This window comes from Podarcis gaigeae, assembly GCF_964106915.1.
Source record: "Podarcis gaigeae genome assembly, chromosome: 1".
NCBI classification, from domain to species: Eukaryota; Metazoa; Chordata; class Lepidosauria; order Squamata; family Lacertidae; genus Podarcis; species Podarcis gaigeae.
The window spans coordinates 84,211,754-84,233,802 of record NC_139678.1 but is presented as its reverse complement, the minus strand read 5'-3'; the positions used below and the strand labels follow the sequence as shown (position 1 = coordinate 84,233,802).

General features: G+C 44.8%; 1 protein-coding gene across 2 annotated transcripts; it reads left to right on the top strand.

Annotated features, from left to right (window-relative positions):
* The first annotated feature begins 815 nt into the window (after window positions 1-815).
* LOC310839104 (protein farnesyltransferase subunit beta-like) lies at window positions 816-21,554 on the top strand. Of its 2 annotated transcripts, none has more exons than XM_083727440.1 (12): window positions 816-1,084; window positions 7,681-7,745; window positions 8,781-8,853; window positions 9,417-9,508; window positions 11,618-11,764; window positions 12,642-12,725; window positions 13,719-13,805; window positions 13,996-14,125; window positions 15,119-15,251; window positions 17,100-17,211; window positions 18,293-18,407; window positions 20,600-21,554. In XM_083727440.1, exons 1-12 carry the CDS (start codon window positions 962-964, stop codon window positions 20,708-20,710), a joined length of 1,272 nt encoding a protein of 423 aa, XP_083583566.1. In that variant the 5' UTR covers window positions 816-961; the 3' UTR covers window positions 20,711-21,554. The 2 variants fall into 2 exon arrangements, with proteins under 2 accessions (XP_083583566.1, XP_083583565.1); XM_083727439.1 differs by lacking the exon at window positions 816-1,084 and adding an exon at window positions 1,189-1,350.
* Window positions 21,555-22,049: the final 495 nt, after the last annotated feature.

Here is a 22,049-nt window from a genome sequence, read left to right as displayed (position 1 = left end):
TGCAGCATTGCTCAGATCTGAAGAGAACCTGGGTCTGTGTGTGTGTGTGTGTGAGAGAGAGAGAGAGAGAGAGAGAGAGGGAAGGGAAACATAATAAAGCATATTTTTGAAGCCACTACATCAAGGCTGGGGTAACCTGTGGCCCTCCAGGTGTTGTTAGACCTCTATTCGCATCAGCCCCAGCCAGCATGGCCAGTGGTCAGGGATTACAGGAGTGCAACAAACTGGGAGTCCACAAGTTCCCTAGGCCTACTGAAGTCGCGAGCAATACAGCACTCTTAAACGGGCAAGGAGACTGGGAACAAAGCACAGTCATGGTAAGTAGGAGTTCAGTTTTCCATCTGGAGCCACCGGAGAGCAACTCTTCCCACACACCACCTGTCGACGCTGGAAAGGGAGAATTGCCTTACAATAAGCAGCCTGCCTAGAGATTTCCAAGAGCTGTTGTCTGCTCATCTCATTCACTTACTCGCTAACGCGAGCAAAAACGAGCTAAAAAGCAGGGCAAGTAACTTGGGAACCCACTTCCCCTTTAAATAAACTGGTCTGTGAAGAGGGAGGGGAACTCCCTTTTCATGCCGCATGGACAGCTCTAGTGCCTGTAGTTAAACTGGTTTGAAGGATCCCTCTCGTGTTTCCCCCAGCCCAGGGCGCATTGCGTCAGAGAGAGAGGATTCCCGCCTGGGATCACAGCGTCTAGCAGTCGCTTGCCGCATCTGAGGCACATTATGAGAGCTGAAACTGGCGGGTTAAAATAGGCGCCACGTGGGGGCGGCAGCGAGTTGCCGACGCTGCCGCCGGCGCTTCCCAGCGCGTTTGGGCGAAGCTGCTACAGTATATAGTAATAGAGCAGCGCGCTCGGACCTTTCTTGCCTTCAGCGAGCCGCCGTAGCCGGGCTTGAGCACACTGCCTCTCGGGCTGCCAGCCTCAGTCGCGCGGGCTGAGCGGCTCTGTGGGATCATGGCGGCCGCCGCTTCTACCCAGCCCGTCGCCGACAGGAGACGCTACCGGCGGGGCGGCACGGAAGCGGGCCGGGAGAGGCTGGAGGACGACGGAGTTCGGACCCTCACTTCAGCTGAGCAGGTGGGGCTGGGAGCCGCCCCCTCTTTCCAGGGAGAGGGACTACAACTCCCAGGGTGCACTTCGCGGGCGTGTGGCTACAGGGGTCCGGTCTGCTTCTCTGCACGGGCGGAGAGAGAACGATGCCCCGGTGGCCGCCCTGTAGCTCCATTGTGTTCAGCACAGTGAGAATATCCAGGGTTGCGGGGTGGGGCTTTTTTGAGGTATATTATCTTGTTAGATTTGGTTTAGCCTCTACTTCTCCGTGTGCCGCCTTAAGTCCATTTCAGGTAGCCCATTGCCCATGGAAGCTGATGCATTAATATGCTTAAGTCGCTTCTGGAGGCTCGCCTAGTCCTCCTCTCCTATGTTTTTTGCCATTTGTCCGCTTCCCATCTCACACGATGGAGTTCCTTGTCTGCACACGTTGGAGAACCGCTTTGCACCTCCTCTTTTGTTGTTTGAAACCTTGTTAGAGAATAACTGTTAGTGGGGAAACAGGAGAAAAACGTGGGTGTGCTGCTGGTGTTCCTCGCAGTTTGTGAATTTGGACCCCACTTCAAAACTCGCCCTACCTTTGGGGAATCTGTAGATTGGGACAAATGGAGATTCAGGGTGTTTCCCCATCTCCTTCAGCCAAATTTCCCCACTTCCAGCTCACACCTATTTGTAGTTATAGGCACACATCCTATTCATATCCAGAGTTTACTGTACCCCTGCAACTTTCAAGGCTGCCTATTTGTATGCTAAGAGAAGTGGTCTTAGAAAAATATATTACTGAACTGTACCTATTTTTTAAAAAGCACAAGTAAGGTAACAATGGTTATAGAGAGTGCTAGGTTCAAATGATAAGGGGTTGCATCCCACACCAGTTCCCTTTCCACTAGCTGCTATCTCACCACCCTTCTTATCCAGTTCTGTCATGGACACTTTTATCAGGCTCCCCAATCATGCCGACAGATCAAGTAATTACAACTAGAATCCCTTTGTGGTTCTTTCCTACGTAAGGTCGAGACTGAATTGAGAGGTGCACAGTGACAATGATGTGCATGTCTGTGTCCTCCTACACAGTTTGGTGTTCCAGTACTTAAATTTAGAAATTCAGTGGTAGTGAAGAACACTGAATTTCTAAATTTAAGTACTGGAACACCAAACTGTGTAGGAGGATATTGCTTCCATAACCTTAAGCAAAAAAGTTGTGAGGACTGATACATTTGGAACCAGGCAAAGCTTTAACATCTTTGGAGATAAAAGGGCTAGAATGTTAGTGCTTCCCAAGCTTTTCTATCTATTCCTTTAACAATTCAGGCATAAGTATTTTGAGGGAAAGAGAAGTGGGTATTTTATACCACATCAATATTATAAGCCTTAGTGATTAAGCATTTATTCCTGCCAGTGCCTAATTATTGTGATGCTTAGTAACTTTATGCGTTTATAAAACCTGTTTGAAATTTGCATGGTAAGCAGTTCCTTACCCGCCTGGCTTCAGGTTTGATTACGGAGCATTGTTTGCAATGTTCAGGAGGAAAGTAGCCTTGAAACTACATTACCTTTGAAAAGTCAATGTCATACTGTGGAGGATGATGCTTCTAAAACAGCAGATAATGGGAAGGCATCATCCTGATGTACATGTTTTGAGTGCTCATGAACAACAAGAGGTGAAGAGATAAAAGGCTTGAACTCATGGAGGAGCAAGGACATAGGCTTGGAATTCAAAGATTGGAGACAGAAGGGCTGCAAGAAACTATCAGGACTCAGAGAGAAGGACTCTGGTGATCAGCAAGTTACAAGGCTCCATAGGATAACTGTTCAAAGTATGCTAGCCCCAGGTCCTCCATTATATAATATGGTGTGTGTTTTTTTAAACACTGAACTAAATGTAAGGCTACATCTTTCTCAATATGTAGTGAAACACTCAGCAGTTTTGTTGTATGTATGCTGCTGTGTTTAAGAAAGGGCAAGCAACAAACATAGCTGATTTACCAACAAACAAACATGGCTACCCCTGTGGAATCAATCAAAGGCATCCTTTCAATCACATCACAATTTTGTTGTGTTAGTAAAACGTGTGGAGCAATTTACTGATATATTTTAAGCATTCAAGTCAAGTTACCTGCTGAAAGGTCTCTATAATTCAGTGATTATATCTGTGGTTTGTTCTCTGTGGAAGACATCTTAATTATTGACCAGGAGGGGATAAAGAGGGTTGAGCTTTAGTTAGTAAGGCATATGTATGACATATACAAGTTCTTCTCAGTTTCTGGAATTAATCAGTGAGAGGAAAGACCTATACCTGCACTTGGGCTGACTGTTCTTCGCTTCAATGCTGGTTGGACAGTCATCTGACTTTGTCTAAGGTGACCCATATTTTTAAGTGGAAAATGTGATAGGTATTGCTAGGCCTGCTCCCTATGGTGATTGTGTGGTAAGACCTGCATATACTTTCCCTCAGAAATATAGTTGGCAAAATGGTAGTAATCCAGTAGATTTTTATGTTCTTATGTTGTACACCACCTTGTTGCATATATTTTATGTAGTATTCAGCTCACAATATTCACCAAGTCCACTGGTAGACAGGACAGTTAAAAGTATTCCAAAGCTGCAAGTCTCAAACCACTTGTTCTGTTAACTTCATTAGGCTAAAGCCTGTCATTCATATTTCTGACATAATACCATTGTGTTTTTTAATTGTGCAAAAGTTGGATGGGCGTGGCCAGGTATGCTCCTTCATAAGAATTGAGCTCTTTGGCTCAGGAAGACAGGCTATAGAAGATAGAGATTTAACAAACTTGTGTAAAATCAGAGCATAAATGGATAAGTAGTGTTGGCTAGACACAGCTGAGTAGAGCACTAATAGTTATGATTTTCCTTTGGTTTGCTTGGTTGTGTAAAAGAATTATGCAGTAAATCATTTCCAGTTAAATCATGGGAATGACTATCCTAGAGTTTATTGGACTTAAATTATCCTTCTACTGGTTTTAATTAAGTCCTGTTAGTCATGGAAATACTTCATTCTTTGAAGTTCAACTGTCTGGACAATGAACAAATTATGATTATTTATAAATCTTGCTTAACCAATAGTGTTTGACCATCTTTTTCTTGATGGTCATGGTTTCTATAGCTGCAAAGCTGAGCGAAAGGAACTTATGTAAAGTTACTCAGTTGCTTAGTTCGTTTGACCCCTTCCCTTCCAAATAGTACTCAATCCTTGAGAGAAGCTCTGAAATTGAGGGGAAGCCAACTGCCTTTCCTAAGGTTCTGGAAAGAAATTTGCTAAAGTCAAAGCATATGTGGATGGCAAAATAGTTCTTTGTATTAGAAACTGAATGCATTTGCAGATAGGTAGCCGTGTTGGTCTGCCATAGTCAAAACAAAAAAAATTCCTTCCAGTAGCACCTTAAAGACCAACTAAGTTAGTTCTTGGTATGAGCTTTCATGTGCAGATACATACGTGTATCTGAAGAAGTGTGCATGCACACGAAAGCTCATACCAAGAACTAACTTAGTTGGTCTTTAAGGTGCTACTGGAAGGAATTTTTTTTTGTTTTGAATGCATTTGATGTGCTATACTAGGCTGCATTCAGACCATACATTTAAGGCACATGAATTCCCCCAAATAATCCTGTGAACTGTAGTTAAAAGTGCCGTGAATTGTAGCTCCAGGAGAGGTAAATCAGAGTTCTCAGGATTCTTTGCGGAGATGTCATTTGCTTTAAACGTATTGTGTGGATGTAGTCTTGGATTTTGTGGCCTACTTCTGATTTTAGTTGCACTTGCCGCTTTCCACTGTTCAGACCAAAGCAGCTGAAATTACAGTCATCCAGTAAACATGATTACTAGTTGGACTTTCTTCCTTGCTGGAGGCCTGAGACATCCCTGAGGGGTGATTGCTGCTCATTATCTCTCCCTAGAATCTGACCTTTAATGGAGAAGACAGCACTTTTCAAATCCGAGACAGTGAGAAAACATTAGATACCAGGGCAAAAGAGCAGGAAAGTGTCAATTGAGGCTTTGTGGCCCCAATTAAGGTGAGCTGTGGAATAAGGATGTGAATGCCAATGTGGATTTCTTTGTTCATGTAGCCATAGAGTAGGAATACAGCGTGAGCTGGTCAGAGACCTCACAGATTTCCCTGTTCTGTTGCTGAGCATTTAGTGCTGGCTTCAGCTTAGCCTGGCTGCTTTGATGCTATAGGCAAATTATTAAAACTAAGCGCGTACATGCACATACCTTGCACTGATTCTGCAACTCCTAGTTCCTAGAACCTTTCTTCACCTATTACACCCAACCTTATGATGGGCTGAGCTCCTTCCTCTCTGTCTCCCCTCACTATTTCCCCTCCGCCTCTCTCAGTGAGCCTGGTTTCTAATGACTTCCACTCCCCCATGCATGCTTCATAGCAGTTCCCTTTCTTTTGTTGGGAGCTGGAGCAGCAGCCTCTTAAGAGAAGAAGGAGAAATCAGGAACCCCGTGGTTGTGTTTAAATACCCCGCTGCCATGCTTCTCTCCTTCTTGCACTTCTTCCCCATTGTCTGTCTTTCATTAAGCAATTCATTTATTTTATTTCTATGCCTCTTTTCACTCATACAAATCACAAAGTGGCTTACAAATACAGTGGTACCTCGGTTTTTGAACATCTCCGTTGACGAACATTTCGATTTACAAACGCCATAAACCTTGAAGTAATTGCTTCGGTTTTCGAACATGCCTCAGAGGTCAACTTTGCCATGCGGCTTCTGCTGAGTGCAAGATCCTGAGGCCTAGCTGTCGGCTGTTGCGTCCTCGGTTTTCGAACGTTTCAAAACTCAAACGGTCTTCCGGAACAGATTACATTCGAAAACTGAGGTACCACTGTAATAGCATAGTAAAACATCCCAATTACAACATAAAGCGTACAAAATAATTTAACAAATCATCAGTAAAACAACCACCTTGCATGAAACACTATTAACAAAGCGACTTAAAAAATAGGCTAAACAGCACAACCACAAGAAAAGTTATATTATAAAATTCACAAAGCATTGCAGCACTCACAATCCACAAAACAATGTGAACATTAGCAAACTAACAACCAAAACCCAAACTAAGCACTGTTGAATTCACACACACTCTTTCTCCATCTCCATGACTCAGACTTCCACTCAGTTCATCAGAAGACGCATACACATAATGCCCGTGGCAGCAACTGCGTTCTGAAGGCTTCCAGGGCGTTGAGGGTTGGAGGGTGGGGCAAGGCAGGTGGAACAAGTCCTTGCCTTGTCAGCAGAAGGTCCAATCTCCTTTAAGATGCTCCTTACTGAAGTGGTGGTGTCTCACAAATAATATAGCAATGCACAGTGTCACTGTGTTGACAGACAGTTATGGCAAAGGCGGCGGGGAAACTAAGCCAGAGTTTAGCTTAATATATATTAGCATGGCAGCAGTAAGTTATTAGCCTGCAAGTTTCTCATTCCATGGCGAAATGCCCTCCACTCACTGTTGCCAGTTACTCTCTCTTTTTCCATACATATATATTTATAGATGGAACAATGCACTAAAAATGACTCCATTCTATCCAAATGGAGTGCCTCGCAACAAGATTTTGCAAGTGTTGTGTCCTCTGCTGCCTAAATATATATGTGATCTAATCTAATGTTTCCTATCATACCAACTATTGATTTTGCTCCCATGCATTCTGTTTGATGGTACATTTCACTGAGGAGATGGGTGGAGGGCTTCATTATGTGTCTTGATTCTAGCTATGTGCTCTTAAGGGTGCTAAACGCCACAGTGATTCTTGGAAAGTACCTGTGGTCAACTCCCCCCACCCCACAAAGATCAGCCTGGGTTGTGCATACTGTACAGTGCTACATGGGTTGGGATGTCCTGGGAGCAGAAGAGTCTTTTTGATGGTGTGCTGCATCACTGAACCACAGGCACATAGGAAGTTACCTTAGACCAGGTCAAACCATTGACCCATCTATCTCAGTGCTGCCTAACTTAATTTTGGACTAGAGTCTTTTTCCCGGTCATACCTGGAGATGCCCGGGATTGAACATGGGACATTCTGCCTTTCATCTGTGGCCTTTCCTTATGGGCAGCAGTTGTGTAGATGTGATATACTAAAGGAGCTATAGCTTGTTATTTGTTACCATCCACTTTTTCTACGAGCCTCTGTGTTGTTTTTTTAAAACTGGAGCAGCAGCAGCCCTCTTGAACTCTGACACCCTTTTAACAATTACTCACAGCTGCCGTAGACACTTTTCTTCTTGGCATGCCATGCCATATTGCTCCATTTGTGCTGTGATGGTTCTTTCTTAATAGTGCTGTCTTCTGAGTGCAGAGGGGTTCTTGCATTCTGATTTTTACCTGTCGTGTTTTTATGTTTAAGAAAATATTTTGCTTTCCTGTTACATATGCTGCATTAAATGTGTCCATCTCTAATGTTTTATTTTGATATTTTGTAATGTTTTTTCTTACCTGTTAATTTACATAGTAAATTGCTTTGGGACCTTTGAAAAAAGTGGTGTAGAAATTATTTTAATAATAATCCTAATAATAAATGCTAGCATATAGTGTTCTCTGCATCCTCCCCACCCATAGTTATTGTACCTCTTCTCTGTCCCTTTAACTTGTTGCAGACAAAAGTAGAAGATATAGTCCAAGAGGTCTTTGATGCTTATAAGACAAATCATCATGACGCGCAGTAAGTTATTGTATCCATGCAATCTTTACTCCACCCCCTCCGTATTCTTGCTTGACTGCTGATTAATATACCCCATCCCACATTGCTCAGGAGAGCCCTCAACTTTCTGGAGAAGCTTTTGGGGAATGGGGTATGTGTGCAGGTAGCTGCAATAGTGAGGAAGTACTGGGTGACTTTCCTGTGAACTGCCGTCCTTTCTCTTAGGATTCAAGCAATGCCTTTATATAGAGTTGTGGTATACTCATGTTTACAATACTTTAGATGGTTCTGGTCTTTCCATCACAAAATGGATAGTGCTGAGCTGGCCTCCATACCTGCTGGTTAGCATTGGAAGGAAAGCCTCGACTGGCACAAATGGGAGTTTTTCTTCCAATACACACAGCTAGGGTTGCCATATTTCAAAATCCAGACAGAAGAGTTGTTGAGCTTTTTTTTAGTTTTGCCCAAAGTTGAGCTTTTTTTGGCATATGACAAAAAAGTTTTCCAGACATATGGCAACCCTACCCACAGCAGATGCAGGGGTCTGATCCCCTTGCCAGGGGCCCGGTCCAAATTGGCTCCTTGCTGCTGATGTTTACCTAATAAAAAATAAATAAAAACCACACAATTGCTGTTGTGTGAATGATGTCACTTCTAGTTTGGCCTTTAATTTTGAAAAAGATGTCTCAGGAGGGACATGATCACAGGTTTATAAAATTATGAACAGCGGCTTCCTCTCTCTTCTCATCTTTGCTTAAATGTCTTGCATGTTCTCCTTGGTCATCCCTGCTCCCATCTTTATCAGCTCCTCCTGGGGGCCTTTGCTCTACAGGTATCATTCTTCTAGGAATAACTTAAGAATACTTCCTCTGTCAATCCCATCTGCACTGTTTCCCTCCTGTCTCTCTCTGCACTATTACCATATGGACTTCAGATGAGATGCCCACTATCCTGGATGGTTTTAAAGGAGGGTTAAACAAACACACATGGCTGTAGAGCACTTACGTGGCTTTATGACTCTTTGATCATTTGTATATCTTTTGGTCTATCCTTCAGGTTTGTTTTGCAGCGAGAGAAACACTTCCATTACCTGAAGAGAGGGCTGAGACAACTGACAGATGCCTATGAGGTAATCCCTTCTGGCTGAAGGAGTTTGTACTGTTTCCTTCCTGCTTATATTCTGTTAGTGGAAAAATTTTTGATGGTGGGTTAACATGATTATGGCTCATTATCCTCCTTGCTTTTTCTACAGCTGAGGTTTCTTTAACTTTTCTCTGGAATCTGAGGTATCAAGGGACTTCCTTTTCCTGTCTCACTGAGGGGCACTTTTGTAGGCCCTAGAAACACTGGCTGCGTTCCCGTTGACCTTGCTAAATCCATTTTCTAGGAGCCACTTCACTTGTAGTGCTGGCTCCTCTGGGGTTGAAAGCTAAATATTTGTTACCCGTGTCTTTTACTCTGTCCATTTGGTGATAAATGAAAAGAGGTTCTCATGTTAGCTTGGGATTGTGCGAATAATGAAGCTATTCTTAAAGAGGTATGTAAATTCCCTTCATAAATTGGTGTCCTTTATCCTTTTAAACCTCTTACTTTCCAGTTCTGATTCGCCTTCTTTGCCCTCCTTTCGTTGGGGTGTAACAAATGCAGCTGTGTCAGTCATGAGTTTTAACAGCTGTCGTTTTCTCTTCCAAGTGTCTAGATGCCAGCCGCCCGTGGTTGTGCTACTGGATCTTGCACAGTCTTGAACTGCTTGAGGAACCCATCCCGGAATCTGTAACTTCAGAGTAAGATTTGTTTTATATTTCACTTCCGTTCCTGCAAAACACTTTGCCATTTATTCCGAGCATTGTCATTACATAACTGCTGGGAGTCGTTGTTGAGAAGCTCAAAAATTATGCAGGTGGCTTCTGTTGATGTCTCGGAAACCAAAGATGATCTTTGGGCAGAGCTTTGAATTATGTGTTTTCAGAGTTTCTCTTTTGTTAGCAAGCTATTTAGTAAAGTTGCCTATCTAGACATTTGGAGGTAAATTCAGAACTCAAAATTTAGAGAAATAAGGACTAAGTATAACCTGAAAACTTTCTGCTCGACTTTCTGACTTAAACATTATAGGAGAAATTAACTTCCAGAAGTTTTCCTTATCTTTGCACAGTGTGTGCCTCTCTGGGCTGACCTCCCAATGTCCCTGCATGATGCATAAGAGCATTTTTTTGAAATACAACAGTGCATTGTCTTTGCTCCAACAATGACCTCTCAATAGCTTTTCCTCGAGTAGAAGCTTTTGGTGCATCTTGTGATCAGCAAAGATGGTGGCGGTAAGAGATCAGCTTCAGCCACTAGGAGAAAGAAACCCATTCCCTGCAGGGTTTGAAAATCTGTGTCTGCAAAAGAGTGGTGGTGGTCAGGAGAGAGAAGGTTTTTTTTTGCATTTGAAAGAAGTATTGGTTGCAAAATGCTTTTCAAAGAAGAGAAGTTTTGCAATTTGTAAGGAGAAAGTGGGAAAATTAGTAAGCTTGAGTTGCTTTCTGCAGCCAAGGAATGATGTGTATAATGAATGGAAAAGCAGGATTGTTACTGGATTGTAGTGGAGACAGTCATTTTCACCCAGGAGGAGTTGGGTTGAGCAGAATTTGAGTTGCACAATTTTGGGAAATGTTGAAAAAACCTTGTTTTTGTGGGGGGGTGGGTGAGATTGGAATGAATTTGCGGGGGGGGAATTGTAATATTTTTAATACTTTTTAGCGCCCTTTACATATATAAAGTCACTTTGTTACTTTAGGAACATAAAATGTGTTATGTATAACTTGGTTATACAGTAAATTATCCTGATTGGTATTTCAAAAGTTCAGATCCTTATCCGGGAGCTACAGTTGCTGCGAAATACAACCATTAGGGAAAGGAGTTTCATTCCTTTAATCAGCATGTCCAGAAGGCACTCTGGATGCTGTTTTGCAGTGTTTGTTTTGCAGATTTGTTGTAGAAGAGTAGATTTGGGCTTTCTGTGGCCTGCCCCCCTTGGTCTGGGGCTGGATGTGTTGCATTTCAATGTGTGACTACTGCAATTGCATTGCAAACATTTCCATAATCACATATATTGTGTGTACATTGATCTTAAATTAAAAGAGTTGTTGTGGGGGGGGGGTTGTTCTCAGTGTTTCTTGTTTCTTAATAAGTAAAATGTAAATTACAGTATGTCATTAAACGATGCCCCAAATCAATATTTTAATGGTAGGGAGAGACAAACCCTTCTTTGATCGCAAAGGCCTTCCATGTAGGCAGCTTCTGTCCCGAAACAAATCAGGGGGAGAGCCTGGGAAAGGGCGCCTGTAACAGACTTTTGTGTATATTGGGATTAAAACAATAACAAACAATGGAATAGCATGGTAAAAGTGGAGGAAAATGCTTGTTCTGCTGTTGAGATTCAGCTAGATGGCTCTGGTGAGAGAGAACCTTCCATAGAGTCCAGGGGGTCCTTCGTTCGAGTGCAAGGCCTTCCTCGCTTTCTGCTGATATTTTCCTCTCCCGCTGCAGTTTTTCTGTACCTCATCCCACTTGTAATTATTGGGAGCAACTTCTGGTGTGTTGGGGGATGTATGTGGACACGGCTGCCAAGGGAAGTGTGAGAGCCTCATTATTTTACTGGAGTCCAGCTTCTCCAGATCCAACCCAATTCATTTAGTGTCTGAGTTGTACATTTGCTTCAATTTCCCCCTTCCTTCTGCGCAATGTGGCAATGGACTGTAGTGCCTCTGGCGTGGTCAAACACTGCTGCTAGTATAAGAGCTGCGATCCTTATTTCTTAGCCCGGGAAGGCCCTGTGCTGCTTGTTTTGTGTTTAAATGCTTCTTGCTTATAAAAACTAAGCTTGCCCTTGGTCTTTCCTCTGTGCCTAGTGTGTGCCAGTTCCTGAGCCGCTGTCAGAGCCCCAGCGGAGGCTTTGGAGGGGGACCAAACCAGTACCCACATCTTGCTCCAACGTACGCAGCTGTCAATGCTCTCTGCATTATTGGGACTGAAGAGGCATACAGTGTTATCAACAGGTAAAATCATAGGAGGGACCCCCTCCCCTCTGCTCAGATCCAAGATATTAGGTGAAGCCTGAAGCATTCTTGACCAATGTCTGCCAGTACAGTCCTCCTCTTCAGCCTTCCTACTTGCTGAAGAAGAAAGGTTAGCTGGTAAGCTGGACTGGTGGCCCTTTTCCAACACAGCCTTTGCCACAATGTGCTGCTTGGTGTCTACATCCACCACACTGCCTCCCGTCCACTTGTTGGTAGCTTCCTTTGCTTTGAATCAAGGAGAACAAAGCTCTTCTTGACGCTCAGGCCTCTCTTGCACTCCAGGGCTAGAGAAGGGTTAGCTCCATATTTAGAAAAAAGGAGTCTAGGTGGTTAGTCCAGGTTCATGTTTTTAACCAGGGTTCTGCGAAACCTTTGGAGTCCACTTTCATCGCTAGGCATTCCAATGTACACCTCAGACACGTCACTTTCCCACCTTGCACCAGCCAGGCGTCCCCACTCAGAGAGTGGGAGTGACCACAAGTCACACGCAGCCTGATCTAGTCCCATAGTGCATCATGTGACATCAGTGGTGAAATGGTCAAAAACAGCAGGGCAATGGAATAGCAGGTTTTACCTTAACATGAAAACACAGTGATGGGGACAAAGTCAGAAGAAGTTGTGGAACCTGCTTTTTTGGAGGGAAAGTTGGCGGGGAGCTCTGATTGGTAGGGAAAGGGGACTGGGTTGCCATAGGATATCATGACATGTTGGAGGGGTTCCTCAGCCAGCGAAGAACTGAAAACCCCTGGCCTAGATGATCCTGAAGCCCATTTTCACTCATGTGGGTTGGCTCTTCCAGCTTCTCAGTTGTTTCCCCCCTCTTAGTAGGGATAAATGTTCTCTATTGTTTTTTCAGAGAGAAGCTTCTGGACTATTTGTATTCCCTGAAGCAGCCTGATGGCTCCTTCATCATGCACATAGGGGGAGAGGTGGATGTCAGGTGTGTTGGAAATGTTTCAAGTATTTCTTTCATGTGATGCTCAGCAGCAGCTTTGGTTTCTGATGAAATTTTTGTAGCAATGCTGTTCGTAGAGAGTTTTGTCTTGCAAGCATTAATCCTATTTTGTAATAGTATAGCTAAACTTCAGTGGAGGAATAAGATCCTGGCTTCTAATGTTAGGAAGATTATGGGAGCCATTATTTGCTTCTTTCAGCTGTAAGTGATGTTAAATATTCCTGGCTTGTCCCTCTAGGGGGCAGGAAAAGGCAGTCCTTGGCTGCAGTTCAAGAGAAGTGCTTGCATGTGGAAAGAATGGCAGACATGGCCAGAGTTCGTTTTGGTGCAGCAGATTCTAAAACTGAAGAAGAAAATCTTTTTCAACTTGTACAGTGGCTTGCTGTGACAAAGCATTTTAAATGAAGCTCTGGCTCTTCTTTCAGGGAAGAATGTAACCTTTATTTTTCTTCCCTTGGGATTTCAATGAATAATGTTGTGAGCAAGGCTTTTTCTGTCTTAATTAACAATATTGAAATCCGCTCAGTATCTTTCCGTGGCTACTAATATAAATCTAGGATACCAGTCCCTTGGTACATCAAGGAAGGAGAGAAATGGATGCACTGGGGTAAACTCTTCTGAATTTAGCTCCTGGTGTACCTTCCATTCTAATAGCCTCATCCAGAGTAATTTTATTTTAAAACAAACAAAACATGGTCTCTCTCCCCTCTTTCTCTCCCTCCCTCTCCTCCCACCCTCGCCAACAAGCTGATTGAGTACATTGAGCAAATGCCTTCTCAGGGTTGCTCAGAAATTAAAACCAAGACTTGAGTATACAATGACTTAACTTCCAAGTACTCTCTTTGTGACATTTCTACGGTCATGGCTGGGTGGATTGTGCAGTTTAATATGACTGGTGTCTCCCTGACAGCAGTAGCTCGGCTTGCATCATTCTTCATCCATGTGTAGAAGTTAAATAGTCTCATATTTAAATCTCAGGAGTGCGTATTGTGCTGCATCAGTGGCCTCGCTTACCAACATCATCACACCAACTCTCTTTGAAGGGACAGCAGACTGGATAGCAAGGTAGGAAAACACTTAGCTCTTGTTTGGCCTTGGACACCCAGTGCTTCTTTGGTTGCCAAGTTTGAGTGTGGTTACCTGCCCAGCAGCAGGAGTCTAGAGAACGAGATGAAAGATAATTGTTGTATTGTGGACAAGAAAACATATCCTGTGGTTTTTTTCTTCCTGTTTTTGTGTTTTGCTTTTGAATTAGATGTCAGAACTGGGAGGGTGGGATCGGTGGCGTCCCTGGCATGGAGGCCCACGGAGGGTACACTTTCTGCGGACTGGCAGCTCTGGTCATTTTGAAAAGTGAGCACGTCTTGAATCTGAAAAGCTTATTGGTAAGTAACCATTTGCCAGCCTGGTTCTAATTCTCTCTGTGCTGCTGTTTCAACATTCACTATGGCTCAGATCCAGAGCTCCCATGAGCAGACCACTGTTCATGGGCGGAGAAGTGAATTTTAGCATTCCCCGTAAAGCTGCTCCAGAGCGTCAGGGGACCCTTCAGAGCGGAACTGCGGGCGGCACAGAGTAACCAGTGAAAATCCCTTGCCTCCTCTTCTGCAAATGAAGGAGCCCTTTTCCTTTGTGGAAGAGGCACTCTAGATGGAGCCTTATCAGTGCAGAAGGCACTGTCATAGCCATCACAGTGCCAAAACATAGGATCCCACTGGATTTCAGTATCTGGGATTGGGATTCCCCCCTTGCCCTGCCCCTTCCATTCTGATGCTCTCCCTAAAAGTGTCTGTCTGTACATTCACAGCACATATTCATAATTATTCCCTTGAGCTCTGCATTAATTGAATAAAAGGAAACATGTACCATTTCTAACATTATTTCATAATATCGTGAAACCCCATTTTGTCTGTAACTGTCTTTAAATATGGTCATCCCCCACTGATGGGTGATTAGCTGGCATGTAACCGTGCATATGTGCAGCACCGGGAAATAAAGAAATAATTTGATTCAAACCTGAAATGGCAGGATCTCAGGGCCATTCATACGATAGAAACATGATCTCTTGATGTTCACCAACGTGCAGTAATTTCTCATTTCTGGTTTTATTGGTTTGCTTGGTTGCTTGTTTCCTCATTTAGTTTAATTATCAAAAACCCCTTCATATTTTCCGTGGCAACCTGGGCATGTTAGGTTTTGCTGCAGGAACCGCATGAAGCATGAAGGCAACGGGGGGACGGGTGTGTGCCCTCCGACTCCCCAGACTGTGCTAGGGGACTGCAGTTGTCTGTGGCTCCCTCCATTGATATATCCGCTGGGTGTAGCAGGTCCTGTGGCTGCACTGAGCAATAGTGACGTTTGCTTTCTCTCCCTGCTAGCACTGGGTTACAAGCCGCCAGATGCGTTTTGAAGGAGGGTTTCAGGGCCGTTGTAACAAGCTGGTAGATGGCTGCTACTCATTCTGGCAGGCTGGCTTGCTGCCTCTCTTACATCGAGCCCTGCATGCCAAAGGTGAGTCTGAGCACTGCAGGCTTGTCCACCATTCCCCAGGTATGCTGCCCCTCTCACTTGCTTCCTCTCACCCCCAAACTGTTAGATGTGGAGTGTTTCGTTTGAGGAGCCTAGCGTGAGCAAAAGACACAATATGTGCTTCACTGCAGCATTTGTATTCTCTGTCCTTGTGGAAACTAAAAAAAGCAACAACCTCCCTTTCAATGTTACAGTAGAACCGGCATCAACATGTCATAGGATTGAAAATAACAAAGCTGTTGGGGGACCCATAAAAACTGTCATTGTATCAAAGAGTGCCAGTGCCATTCTTCCTCAATACTTGCCCTCCACTCCCCCCAAATGTCCCTCATTCACCTGCTTTTTCCATGTTTACCTCCCCACACCTTCACAGCCAAACTTTCCAACTCCCCTTCACTTAACTACTGTCCTTGCAGAGATTTTGCGAAGCTGATGGGCAGCTGATGTGACAGTTGCACTCTGAGAGGAAAAAGGGACCCAAGCAATAACTGCACTTTAATGCACAACCGTCACCCTAAACTGGGGTGGGTTTTTTTGGGGAGGGGGGTTCATGGGAGGGTGATTTATGAGCAAAAGGGGTAGATGCCCTCCTTTCTTGCCTCTCTCTCCACTAGATGCAAGAGGGCAATGTAATAGGTGAAATTTAAAAATATACATATTATAATGCACAATTGCTCCACAGAACTCTCTGCTTACAGATGTATCAGGGTATACCGTATTTTTTGCTCTATAAGACTCACTTTTTCCCTCCTAAAAAGTAAGGAGAAATGTGTGTGCGTCTTATGGAGCGAATGCAGACTGCACAGCTATCCCAGAAGTCAGAACAGCAAGAGGGATTGCTGCTTTCACTGCACAGCGATCCTTCTTGCTGTTCTGGCTTCTGAGATTCAGAATATTTTTTTTCTTGTTTTCCTCCTCCAAAAACTAGGTGCGTCTTGTGGTCTGGTGCATCTTATAGAGTGAAAAATACGGTAATTTAATTTTAAAAGGACCTACTCATCTATGGAAAAATTGGGTTGTGGTTAGTTACTAAGCGGTATATTCATGGCATCCATATGTACAAGGAAATCTCCAACACTTTCCTCACTTATTGAACGTACGGTGCTAGCTTGATGCTCTGATTTTAAAACTTCCCGAAATCTCTGGATGTGGCCAGTGTCAGAGGACCAGTCTGAAGCGATGTGGGGCATGATGGTTTGTTTATAAGCATATCTGTGCAGGGCTACCGGTTCCTTTGGCATACCAGCCCAGCATGTACCTAAATATCCCTGTTGCGCTATCACTGTAGGAACTGGCAAGAGTTTAAAAGTGACAATAGCAGGGAGCAGGGGTTATGTTGCTTTTAAAAGCAAAATGAAAGCACACTCTGCAACCTTCTTCTGTTGGACCTCAGAGCTGGAATACTAGCCAGATGAACCATTTTGCATGATGTAGGAGACAGTTTCAACACGCAGAGAGGAGAGTTCTATTCGCAGGATGCAATGAATTTCTATTATTAGGTTAACTGCCTCAGATGAACTCTGCCAGCACATGCTCCTTGCGTGCTTCCCTTCCACCTTTCCTTGTTGCATCCCCTCCACAAGCTGCTGCTTGTTATCTGCTTGCTGTCCTTGCTTTCTCTCATTAGATTAAGGAACAAGGAACTGACTGCCCGATAGCGAAAATGGAAGGCTTCTGTGTGGACAAGGCCCAAAAGTGGGTGGCCATAGCTCCGCCCTTGCGAAGCGGAAGAAGGGAGGGAGTGCAGTCTTCCATTTGGTGTCTTCCTGTTGGCCTGCTCTTTCTCCAGTGAAAGTGTTAGCCTCTTACTGAGGTTTTTGTTCCTTTTAGGTGACTCTGCCCTCAGTATGACACACTGGATGTTTGACCAGGAAGCGCTTCAAGAGTACATCCTACTATGCTGCCAGTGCCCTGCTGGGGGCCTCTTGGACAAGCCGGGCAAGTGAGTGTTGGTCAGCCTGAGAAAATCTTTACTTGTGACTCAGCATACAGCAGGAATACCCATGACTGGGATTAAATTTACAAGCCGTTTTTTAAACAACAGAAGTACAGTGGTACCTTGGTTCCTAAACTCAATCCGTTCTGGAAATCCGTTCAACTTCCAAAGCATTCGCAAACCAAGACGCAGCTTCTGATTGGCTGATTGGCCCCGGAAACAATGCCAACAGCTGAAACGGACATTCGGCTTCCAAAAAAAGTTTGCAAGCCAGAACACTTACTGTATTTTTTTGCTCTATAGGATGCACTTTTCCCCCTCCAAAAATGAAGGGGAAATGTGTGTGCGTCCTATGAAGCGAATGCAGGGGGGAGGTAGGTAGGAAAAGCCCCCAAAAGCTGCACACAAGCTCCGTGCGGCTCTTGCGGGCTTTTCCTCAGGAGGGAGAAGGGACTGACACAGCCAGTCAGTCCCTTCTCCCTCCTCGTAGAAAAGCCCACAGGAGCCGCGCACTCCCTAAAGGGTGTGCGGCTCCTGTGGGCTTTTGCGGGAGGTGGGGGTATTGCCATAGCCACGCGCAGCCTCTCCCTGCCGGAGAGGTGGCGCGCGGCTAAAGAGGCTGCTGCCATAGCCGTGCGCCACCTCTCCCAGCTGGGGGTGAAGAAGGGGGGGGAAACCGTATTTTTCGCTCTGTAGGACGCACTGGACCATAGGATGCACCTTGTTTTAGAGGGGGAGAACAAGAGGGGGGAAATTCTCTCCCTCTCTGTGCAGTGCCTCCTGCTGCTTCACTGAAGGGGTGCTGGGCAGAGAGGGGGAGAAAAATACAGTACTTCCAGGTTTGCGGCGTTTGGAAGCCAATTTGTTCGGGAGCCAAGCCGTTTGGGAACCAAGGTACCACTGTACTATAAGGTGAAAGAATATCACAAAGAAGATGATTACGGGAAACTAATCTGGCACCCAACTTGGGGCTTTGCGTACCCTGCACTGAAACAAATGGAGATTTTGCCCCTGAGGCTTGCTGAGTGGAACAGTTGGGCTTCCAGTTTCTCACTCACCTCAACCTTGTGTATGTTTCTGCTGCCAGGTTCCGGGATTTTTACCATACCTGCTATTGCCTCAGTGGGCTGTCGATAGCACAGCATTTTGGCAGCGGGGACCTTCTCCATGAAGTAGTGCTAGGAGTGCCAGAGAACCGCCTGGTAAGCTATGCCAGGATGTGGCTGTGTTTGTGGCGTGTGTTTTGTGTGTGTCTTAGGAATGAACCCAAGTGAAAGTGACACAGATCAGGAAGATGCCGCTCTGATCCATCCCTAAATCTGTTCTATCACATTTCCCATATCTCATCAAATTTTTTAAAGGAAATCTAATGAAAATTGCATTTATTTACGTATTTAAATATGGAAATTGCCACAAAATTTGTTATTTCTGACCATATTTTCTCTCAAAATTTGAACAATTTTCTCCTAAAACACAAATGCTTTTATATTGCTATTTAAGCAGAGACGTGCATAACAAAACTGGGAGAACTGCAGAATCCAAAGGATAACTATGTTCTGATCTGCATCTTAGTCCAAGTGGTGCAGAACAAGTTAGTTCATAACAAAATTTCCAATCACATACTTTTGAATAGGTGGAAAGTAAGCTAGTGCTTTTGAGGATGCCATTCAGCTGCAAGTAAATCCTGTCTGCAACTCATAATCCTGGAGACACTAGTGAAAATTCAGTATGTGTGTTACAGTGGTGAATTGATTTCATTCACTTTTTTGCCATCTCACTGTGCACTGGTAATGGCAGCCTTCATTGGCGCCATGCCTTGGCATGAAGGCTGCTTTCAGACACTCTGGCTAGTGAGATAGGGCAGGGACTCTGACTCCCCTCCCCTCCCTTCCCTTTTCACAGCCATGTTAAAAAGGTCTTCAGACAGGGCTGCCCTTGCTGCTGAGGAAGGCAGGTGGTGACATTCCACAGCCAACAGGTCTCAGTATCCTGTTGCCTCTGCATCTTCATAGGCCTGCCTCTTAAAGATTAGGGTAGAAACATCTCAAATTTGGTGTGTGGTAGTTTTGGGTTTCCTTTATATTTTAACTCTTCTCATCAGGAAAGTGTCCAGAAATTTGGCATGAACCTTCCCCCTCTGTGACATAGCCAAAGGCAGAAAAGGATACCACACAGCGGTTAGACTGTGAACCACCCTGAGACCTCCGGATATGGGGCAGTATATAAATTCAATAAATAATAATAATAAATAATCAGGCAGGACCAGAAATGGTGTGTTGTGTGTGGTTGTGTGTGTGTGTGTGTGTGTGTGTGTGTGTGTGTGTGGTGGATGTGAGTAGCGCACTTGCCACATCAAATAGTTTGTTGTTGTTGCAAGTTGCAGGGTGGCTATGGATGCTTAATTTCACAGCATTTGAGATAACAGGGCTTGACAGGTTAGGAGGAAGGAGTGAGGTTTGGGATAAAGAGCAATGTGGATAAGGCAGAATAGGAAGTATAATGAAAGAGGGGTGCTTGCTGGGGCTCTTGTCTTTCTGCATAGGCAGTGTGAGCTCCAGATATGATTTCCTTTGGTCTGTGAGCTTTCAACAGGCATAGCCTTCCCGTTCTCTTCTGACCCTCCATCCCAAGCCAGATTCTCCTGCTGTGTGGTATGCGTCAAGTATGATTACAGCATTGAGCTGTGAACTTTGCTTCTCATTGTGCATTCCTTATTCCTCTCATGGGGAAATGTCCCTCTTGCACTGGGAACATTTCGAAGAGAAGCATTTTCTTGTGAGATTGCCCCAGTGCTGCTATGCTGCTGCTGCTGCTGCTGCTGCAGTGAATGTCTCCTCAGAGAGGCTTGAACAAGGCCAGCTGCAGGTTTGGGAGGCGGGGCTTGGCATGATGCCCTTTCTGTGGAACCACCCCTTTCCTTTGTTGTGTCACTGCAACAGCTGGTAGGCAGGCAGTGATAAGGAACAAGCCTTACCTCCAGCTAGAGGGGAGGGCGGGGAGCCAGGGTTTTTGTGGTTCCTTGCTGCTGTTGCTGCTTCCCCACTTGAGAGGCAGCTGGGCTGGCAAGCAAGTGGTGGCACAATGGGAAGGAGCCCGGGGTTGGTGCTGAGGCCTTGGCAACTGCTCAAGGATAATGATCCCTTCAAAGCTGAAAATATGTGGATAACGTCTAGTAAATTCTCAAAAGCTACAGCGGAGCTGATGAAAACTTCTTTCAGTGGTCAGGAAGCTGGGCTTTGGACTCCTGTAGCTCCATAGCCATGAAATATGTCCTTAAATAACTTGCTTTCATTAACTTACCCAAGTTGACAGGCTTGGCTTCTCTTGCTATGGAACTGGTGAGAATAGACACAGTTTCACCTTTAATTCCTGTTTGTTTCCTTCCCTCCAACAGCAGCCTACGCACCCTGTGTACAACATCTCCCCCGACAAAGTGGTGCAAGCCGTGATGCACTTCCTGAAGAAGCCTGTTCCAAGTACAAAGGAGGAGCCTGTTGCTAATTGAGGGGGGGGGCCTGCTGCCCGGGTAGACACCGTGCAGTGCCTTCTCCTGCTGTTCAACGCATGGCACTGCAAGTCGTCTTGGCCATTGTGGGGGGGCCCTGGCCCTGGAGCTAACTTTTTGATTATTTTCAAACTGGGCTCAACTTTTGTGTGTGCATCTTTTGAGAAAGTTCTGCTAGCCATACCAAAACCTGATCAGTTTTCAGGACCCAGTAGCAGATTGGCTGTGTGGTGGCATACGGTTAGACATGCTGGCTGCTCATTTGCGTGGGACACACTCTCACCTTGCAAGCAGGAGCAGTTTTGGTTTTGAAACAATGCAGCATGTTAGTATCTTAAGCATCTGGCAAACCAGTCCTGTTGTTTCATTTGCACTATGCTAAGTATCTTGGGGGTGGTGGGGCCAGCTTCCTAATAGGCTGATTACTGGCCTAGCCAGAGTTGGTGCCCTGATCCCATACCCTTACAGGCAATATATTCTGTCCATTTATACTCCCTGAAGCTATTCCAAGTACTGCTAACCAAGACATGGGACTCTGGCTTTAAAATGTAAGCATATTCTGAGTCAATAGTGTGCACATCAACACTGTATTAGTTGTGTGTCGGCTGCTGGAGCACATCCCAGGGGTGCTGTCTTGGGTACCCCCCTTGTGTTAAGCTCTTTTCCATTATATAAAGTGGTGTTGAAGGTCTCACTCTGCATCGAGCAAAAAAGAGGCCACTGGCAAGATTCTGTGCAAAATTCTTCCCCTCCCTTGCATATTGGTACTAGCCTGCCTAGTGGCAGGACTGACAATGTAATAATGTTTGTGCATTTTATTAAACATAAACTAATTCCTTTCTTACTATCTGTCCAGTTGTGACCATTCATAAAACTTTTTGATGCAATTGTATTTAAGGTTTCAATTTGTATTTCTGCTAGGAGGGCCCTTTGGTGCTCATCTGCATGTTTGAGAAGGAAATCACAACATTTTCCTTTGGGGTCTGTACAGTTTGCAATGCTTTCTCAAGGCATGCTTATTCACGCTTACTTCTAACCAGTGTCTTAAAGCCGCACAACACTTCTGTTGAAGCTAAGCAGCCCTGATACTGAACCCTTCCTGGAAACTATATGTAAACTGAACTCTTGGAGGAATTATGGCGTCAAAGAGGTAAACAATCCTAGCCTTTCGTAAGCAGATCAGACAAATACATAACCTGTAGAACCGCTGTCATCCTTAATGAGTAGCCTCATAGTAGCCTCAGCAACAGGGCTTGAGATTTTAGCTCTATGCAAGTAACCGTGTGCGGTGAGAGGGGGGCTGTGTGCTTGCCCTGTGGCTGTCCCCTTGCATGGAGGG